The 8646-nt window shown below is 41.0% G+C and overlaps 1 protein-coding gene across 1 annotated transcript in view; it reads right to left on the minus strand.

Moving 5' to 3' along the window:
- LOC105810896 (ATP-binding cassette sub-family A member 3-like) overlaps positions 1-8646 on the minus strand; it is a 103136-nt gene that overhangs the window by 40324 nt on the left and 54166 nt on the right. Inside the window, exons 19-20 of the mRNA XM_012644943.1 lie at positions 5573-5822; positions 5214-5422 (exon numbers count right to left, since the gene is read on the minus strand). Of these exons, the coding sequence (XP_012500397.1) occupies positions 5214-5422; positions 5573-5822 (459 nt within the window). The remainder of the gene's footprint in view (positions 1-5213; positions 5423-5572; positions 5823-8646) is intronic.

Consider the following 8646-nt stretch of genomic DNA (forward strand, 5'->3'; position numbering starts at 1 on the left):
TTTTATATAATCCCATATTTCTCAAGAGATTTTTGTTCATTTCTCTTGATTCTTTTGTATTTTTGACTGGGTTAATTTGAAAACCTTGTCTTCAATTCTGAAATTCTTTTTTCTGCTTGGTTTAGTCTATTGTTAAGACCCATTGTATTTTCAAATTCCCTAAATGACCCTCTCAATTCCAGAAGTTCTGTTATTTTTTTAAAAAATGATCTATTTCTTTAGTGAATTTTTCATTTAGGTCTTAATTACTTTTTTGGTTTGTGTTGGTTTTGAACTTTCTCACCAATTCCATTGAGCTTACTTGCAATCCATATTTTGAATTCCATATGTGACATTTCAAAAATTTCCTTTTGGTTGGAGTCTGTTGCTGGAGAGTTAATGTGATCCTTTGTGGGTGCTGAGACAGCCTGTTTTTTCATACTGCCAGAGTTCTTATGCTGGTTCCTTCTCATCTGGAAACTCTTCCCTAAGCTCAAAACGGCCTTGCACCTTCTCTTCTGCTGTGAACTCTGCTGCTCAGCGTAGAGAGGGAGACATACACTGCCTTTCGGCTTGTACAGATAGGTACTCATTGTGGTGCTGCTGGAAGTTTGTGTTGGTTGGACATTAGACCCTTGGTAGACTGTTCAGGCGCCAAGTGGACTAGGTTAGGTAATCCCCACGTATAAGGCCCCTGGATGGCATGCTTATATTATGGGGACCAAACTGACAGTGGGCTGGAAAATTTTCCTCCAGCTTCCATGAGTTCAGGCACTGGTTGTGATAGTGAGGGATGAGGTGATCTATTGCTCCAGAAAAATGCTCAGGCAGGAGGGGGGCAGATACACTGAGAGCCTGTGACAGGAGAGGTGGGCCCCTCTTGACAAGATTAGCAGAGGTGGGCAGCTGTGGGGCACACATGCTACTCACACCTCCCTCTCTCATCAATGACCATGATTTCTGTCCTTTAGGGGCACAAAGGTGCCCAGATTCCCAGCTCCTACCTTGACCCAGCTGTATCAGAGGTGGTGGGGGCATCTCAACCTGCGGTGTTCAGTGCATCCAGTCTGTTTGTGGGCTGTGGCTGAAATGCTCTGGCAGGGGATGTGTGGTTGTGCCAGGGACTTGCTAAATCCAGTGACTTAGAGACCCAGGGGCTATTCCCAGGTTGGGACAGCTGCAAAAACACTGCCCATCCATGAAGGGAGCAAAATGAGCCACACCATCTCTGCAGAATGTGGGTGCAGTGAGCAGAGTACTACTGGGGATGTATCCCACCCACCATCCTAGAACTGCTTGTTCCGCAGCTCACCCACACCAAAAGCTTGTGCTTGAGGGCAGAGGTGGCTACGTCTGCAGCATCAAGTGGTTGAAGGAGGAGAGGTTCTTGCCTCTACATCTCCACCCAGGCTGCCCAGCTTTAAACTCCCAAGATGGCACATTGGGCATGTGACCATAGAGAGAGGGGCCTCTTCTAGGCAGTGTGGGCAAGATGTTGGGTGCAGTGCTATCTGCTCTTGTCTTGGTCTCACTGCAGCTTGTAGTACAGTGGTGGGAACTATCCTAGGAGCAGGTAGGAGAGCTTGAACTCCCCTCCACCTCCTCAGCTGGGCAGGCCTGCAGTAGCTCAAGTTCAGCCCAAGGGTGGGGCACTGCCTAGCTTTAAACTCCCCAGTGGGGCCTCTTCCAGGGAAACAGTGTGGGCAAGTTGCTGAGTGGAGTGCCATCCCCTTGCATCTCAGTCTCTCCGCAGTCTGTACCAGGCTGGTATGAATTGTCCTAGTTGTATATAGGAGAGCTTAGGCTCCCTTGTTCCTCCTCAGCTGGGTGGAGTTGTGTCAGTCCAAATTCAGCCTGAGGGATGGGTGCTGTCCAGCTTCCAACTCCCATAGTGGTGCCCTGGGCTTGTGGCCAGAGAAGGTAGGGCCCTTCTCAGGCAGGCCGCTCTGGCAGGACACTGTGGGGAGTGAAGTTTGCTTGAGACTACGTCCCACAGCAGCTCACTGCAGGATGGTGGGCACCATCCCAGATGTGTGCTGGAAAGGTGGGTTTCCCTGCCCTCTCCCCAGCCAGGCAAGGGCTGCTGCTATGTCAAGCGTAAACTCAGCCCATGGGCAGGGCATTGCCCAGTGTGAAACTCACAAAATGGAACTTGGACCTGTGACAGCAAAGGCTGGGGGCCCCACCCAGGCAGTCAGCATGGGAGAGAAACTGTGGAAAACGCTGTCTGTATACATCTCAGTCTTACCTGCAGCCCACAGCAGGGCAGTGGACACCTTCCCGGGGGTGTGTGGGAGCGCCTGGGCTTCTCTCTCTCTCCTCAGAGCTGTGCTGTGGCTGCAGGTGCACCCGTGGTTCCCCGGGCTCTGGGCTCTCAGAATGGTGCTGGGCATAAGCTGCTCTAGGTTCTGAAGCCTGTGGGATTCCACACACATTCCCTTTCTGGAATAATATCTCTGCACATTCTCCAAGCAGCTCCCTATGTAAGGCCCAAGACCTGTGTGGGTTGTGGGGTTCTCTTGTAGCCAAGATTGTAAAAGCTTATCTTGGAGAAGCCCTGGAGGCTTCTCTGTTACTGTTTTCCCACATCCAAGAGCTTCTCTCAGCTGTCAGCCAGGCCCTGGCTGGGCAAGTTGCCCTGAACCCTCTCCTTACCCACTTTTTTGGTGCTTCCTGCTGCTTCTCTGGTGAATACTAGCATTCTCTCCTAGACAATCTGTTCAAAATGTGAGAATCTGCTGACTATTCTGATTTCTCTCCATAGAGGAGGCATAGACTACCCACATCCAGTCGGCCATCTTGACCCTATCCCTGTATAATAATTTTAACGTTCTGCTGAATTCAGTTTGCCAGCATTTTGTTGAGGATTTGCACATGCATGTTCATCAGAGACACTGGCTTGTGATTTTCTTTTATGTCATAGTCCGGCCTTAGTATTGGGGTTATGCTAGCTTCATAACTGAGGTTGTAAGTGAGAATACATAATCCTTTTATGTAGTATTAGAGTGTGTACCAAAAATTGACCAATTTTTAAATTGCTTTCAAATGATCATTCATTCGCTCTCCAGCCATATTAAATTAAGCTATGAGCCACAAAGATAACAAGAATATCAACCATGTAGTAAACATTACTCTTCTAAAATTTCACGTTTTAAGAAATCTGGAAATATTTTGAATATGACACATCAAACCTTTGGAAATGCAGCTTAAAAAATAGTTTGAAGACTCAGGAATGATCTGATTGATTTCAATTCTCTCAGTATATGTGCGTACTGCATCAGTTGGCAGGGAAGGGTGGAAGGAATATAATGGTGCCAGAAGCAATGCTCCTTTACTTCAGCAGTTCCTGTAGTGACAGACATGATTAGTGGCCCTCAAAAGGGATAGATGTTTGCTCTTGCCATGAGCAGAAGTAGTATGGCATAACTTTCGCTGGCCACAGTGAATGACACATGCAGCAGTATAGAAGATGTGCATAGTGAGAACTTCCGGCAGTTTACTAACCTGGGTATCTCTGTACTAACAGACACTAACATGGGTATCTCTGTACCAAAATTTATCTCCATATTACCAACAACAACCCTCTCCCTACCACTTCTAGCATGAAGGTCCTTGACCACAGAGCAGTGTGTAACAGTATGTAGGATGTATTTATATATAGAACTTCCTGATGCCTTTCAACCTTGGGATAAGAATGTTTACCTATTTATTTTCCTTTCAAAAGTATGCATATATACATGTAGAATTCAGGCCAACATGTTCACACACACATGCACTCATACACACATACTTTTGAGAGTACACTGCCACAAAACTTAAATAAATTCTCCCAAGGACTTTTAAGAACAAAGGGAACAAGGAGAAGAAGGAAATGATAAAAGAAATGGAAGAAAAATCAGGAGATGACTAGAATGGGAGGTATAAAGGAGATAAAGCACTGTTTCTGGTTCATTGTACAGGTTGGGTTGGAAAATGGCAGTATACACTTTTATGGTAAAAATCAGTATATTCTGTTATAATTGATTTATTTTCATGGTTAGCTTATGTCTGTTACTAAACAGTAAACTACTTGAGAGATGAGTCATATTCTTATTAATGATTAATTAAATTCTTAGTATCTACCATTAGGAAAGAAACTTGCCCCCACCCCAGTGATTTCGCCTCTATGTACACCATACCTACCTTTCATATTTACCACTGTTCACCACCTCCAAAGTGTGTATATCCACACACCCCCAACACGAACACACACAAAGACACACTGACACACACAAACACACCAAAAGGAAGAAATTTTTAACATGATTGGGCAGTTTTCGGGAACACACATGGGGCCACATTTCACTAGAGAACAGGGAGGTATGCATTCATATACATTTTACTCTTTGTTCTAATCCCCCACTGACAGAAATTGAATGGGTACAAATTTGGAGTGAATAAAAACAATGAACCTCCCTTAACTCTCCAATCTATGATGTGGTCTTCAAAGCACTTACAACTGTGAAGGTCAGGATTGGAAATTACTGGGCACTTGTTTAGCTAAATAGTGATTTTACACATAGCTTCTTTGGATAGGAATGCCAATAGGAGAACCAGGAGATAGGATTTAAACAAACCACACACTAAATCCCAGGATAGTGTCTGTATGATAGCAGGTGTTTAATAAAAATTTTAAAATAAACTGATAGAAACTTGACTAAAAAAGTTGGCAATAATATCTCCAGAAGTACTATTAGAGCAGTGGTTCCCAATCTTTTGGGCATCAGCGACTGGTTTCATGGAAGACAATTTTTCCATGAACGGAGGTGGAGGAGGTCGGGACCGGAGGCAGAGCCCAGGTGGAGATGCGTGGCCCTGTTTTCTTAACAGGCCATGGACTGGTACCAGGCCATGGCCCGGGAGTTGGGGACCACAGTATTAGAGGACACAACTAGGCAAGACTGGGTAGTATGAGACGTTACATGTAAGAATATGTCTCAGTTTTGGGGTGTCAGCATAAGTTGATGAGAAAATAAATGGGAAATTAGTCTGTAAGAGGTCTTTGTGCTGTTCCAAAGAATCTATTTTCTTTTAATTAAGGATATGGGAGAGAAAGTTTCTACCATGAGACTTTTGCAATGTGTCTTCCACACTAATGAGCAAAGATAGTTTACTGACATTGCTAGGTTTATGAAAACATTAGACCAGGCATTTTCCATGGGGTATAAAATTTCTTGAGAAATTTTATCTAACACTCACCATTAGTAAAAAGAAGGAAATGAAGAAGATGATGAAATCCCACAATAGAGCAGAAAGCCAGTATGCAAAGACAGAGACCCCACTCAAAAACTGAATGTTCTTTGCTTTAGTGGTTCTCTCAGTCACTGTCAAGAGACAAAATCCGCTGACCAAAAGAGCCATGCCGAACTGTAAATTTAAAGCCACGTCATGTCCATTCATAATCCTACAGAGGGAAGATATATCAGAGAATCAACAGAGCAGAAAAGACAGATTTCTATCAATATCTATTTTTGTCATATAAATGTGATCAGATAGGGTGGGAAGAATGTATTTAAAGTGTAAAACTCAATTATGATAAAAAACGATCACATACTCCTCATTGTCTTCACTCTCATCAGGGATTGGTTGAGGTTTATTGGAGACTGTAAAGGAAGCCTCCTTGCCAGCAAGTAACCTGAAAAGAACGTTGTCTAACACTGACAGGGACAGAGATGGTGAATGGTATGCTTCATTGTTGAACAGAAAAGTAAGTATTGTTTCATTTTCTTTCTCTTCAATGGAAAGTGCGATAATACACACATGAATACAATCTTCATTTTTCCTCAGGTAACTCAGTAAGTCACCTAGGATGGAAAAAAAAATATTGGTCAGTTGCATCCACAATATAGATCACCTACAATATATGGCAGGGAAGAGGAATAAATAATTTTACTTCTAATCCCTTTCAATTTTCCCATAATGATTATTTCAAACATTTTCTTTTCTCCTCCAGCACTTTATTCCATCATTTAATTTCATGCTCTCTCACTTCATAGTCTATAACCTAAACTAGTACTTCATTGAGAAAACAGACTCTCTCAACTTACTTACCTGTCTTAAACTGGTTTATGAGTATTTTCCACTTATGGCTTTGATTGCTTATTTTACAGCAGACAAAACCTTCTTTTGGAAAGCAGAAAAGCTGGATAACAATATTTAAAAATAACCTCAATGAGAGTATTAGAGACCTAGAAAGCAAGCAAAATTTGGAGGCCAAGACCCTGAGAAGAATGGAAATGCATGGAGATGAGTCCAACATTCTACACCCTTTTCTTTGAGGCCTTTATAGATTTATAAATGGTGGAGGTACCTTGGTAGATTCCTCATCTCTGAGGCCCAAAAAGGTATATACACTAGCAGTAATACTGTAAGAGTAAGAAATAGAACAATTCTTTATTCTTGACATTGGGTCTTGCTATGTTGCCTAGGCTGGAGTGCAGTGGCTATTCACAGGTGCTGTCATGGTGTACTACAACCTCAAACTCCTGGGCTCAAGCAATCCTCTCACCTCAGCTTTCTAAGGGGCTGGGACTACAGGCCCACACCACTGCCCAGCTTAATAGACCAAGTCTTCTAAAAATTTCAACCCAGCCTCAAATTACTTCAACACATGATTGGATTTAGATCTCTCCTTAAGCTTGCTGCCTGCCAGAAGTTAAACCTCCTTTGGAGAAGACAATTTCATGCAGAATCTTTATAATTTTCATATACATTATCTGGCATTGAACTAAAAAATTATCAAGTATACCAAGAGAAAGCACAGACAATAGAAACAGATTCACAGGTGAGCCGAGTATTAGAGAATTTACCCGAGAACTGGAGTCCTTAGAAATAATCAAATGTCGATGTTAGAATTAAAAAATACATAAATTACAGTTAAGAATTTAATATATAACTCATAGTAGGTTGAATACAAATGAAGAGTAGTAGATCAGGGAACTGGAAGAGAAGTGATTAGCATGCCCAGTTAAAAACACAGAGAAAAAGAGGATGAAAAACAAGAGAGAAAACACAAGTTGCCAGTATTAGGAATAAAACAGAAAAAATCACTACCCATCCTGCAGACATCAAAAGGAAAATAAAAGAATGCTATGAACACAAGATGGTTAATTGCATGTGTCAATTTGACTGGGTTAAAAGATACCCTGATAGCTGGTAAAATGTTATTTTTGGGTGTGTCTGTGAGGCTATTTGCAGAAGAGATTAGCATTTGAATCAGTAGGGTGAGTGAAGAAGATCTACCCTCATCAATGTGAGTGGCCATCATCCAATTCACTGAGGGCCCAAATGGAACAAAAAGGTGAAGGAAGGGCAATTTTTTTTCTCTTCTTGAGAGAAAATGGGCCATACATTTTCTACTTCCCTTAGACATCAGCACTCCTGGTTCTTAGGCTTTTGGACTCTGGGCTTACACCAGTGGTTCCCAGGTCTTTGGAATGAAACTGAATTACTGGCTCTCCTGGGTCTCCAGCTTGCAGATGGCACATTGTGGTACTTCACAGCCCCCATAATCACATGAGGCAATTCCCATAATGAATCTCCTTTTATAAATCTTTCTGTATACCGTATTGGTTCTGTTTCTCTGGAGTACTCTGACTATACAACACATAGATTCAACAACTTAGATGAAATGGACCACTTCTTCAAAACACACAAACTACAACAACTCACCCAATATGAAACAGGTCATTCGAATAACTGTAACTATTAAAAAAATGTAATTCTCAACTTAAAAATTCCTCAAAAAAGATATCTCAAGGCCCAGATGTTTTCACTGGTGAATCCTATCAAATGTTTAAAGAAGAATAAGCACTAATTATACACAATAAATTCTAGGAAACAGAAGAAAGAACATTTCTAATTCATTTTATGAAGCTAGTATTACCTGATGGAAAAACTATACAAAGATACTATAACAAAGAAAAACTACAGATCAATATCCTTCATTAATATAGATGCAAAATTCTTTAACAAAATATTAACAAATAGAACTCAGCAATGTATAAAAAGAATTATTCACCATTACCAAGTGGGATCTATTTTGGGATACATGGCTGCTTCAACATTTGAATATCTACGAATTTCACCTACCATAATAAGAGGCTAACAAAGAAAAATGACAAAATTGTACAAATCTATGGAGAAAAATACTTTTGAGAAAACTCAACATCCATTCATAATAAAAACTCTGAGGAAAATAGGAATAAGGTAGAACTTCCTTAACTTTATATAGAGCAGCTAAAAAAAATCCTTACAGTTAACATTATACTTAGTAGAGAAAGACTGTACACTTTTCCTCCCTAAAATTTGGAACAAGGAAAAATGTCTACTCTCACCACTTTGATTTAACCTAGTGATGGAAATGGTATCCAGTGTTATAAAGCATAAATAGCAAATAAAAGGCACGGAGATCACAAAGGAAGAAATAAAACTGCTTTTGTTTGCAGATAACATGATTGTCTACATAGAAAATTACACAAGGAACCAACAAGAAAAAATTCTAGAACTAATGAGTTCATCAAAGTTGCAGGATACAAGACAAACATGTAAGAAGAAAAACTGCATTTTTATATACTAGAATAAGCATATAGACACTGAAATGTAAAGTATAATATTTATATTCACTCT

This window comes from Propithecus coquereli, unplaced genomic scaffold, assembly GCF_000956105.1.
Source record: "Propithecus coquereli isolate 6110/MARCELLA unplaced genomic scaffold, Pcoq_1.0 Scaffold223, whole genome shotgun sequence".
In the NCBI taxonomy this organism is placed as follows: domain Eukaryota; kingdom Metazoa; phylum Chordata; class Mammalia; order Primates; family Indriidae; genus Propithecus; species Propithecus coquereli.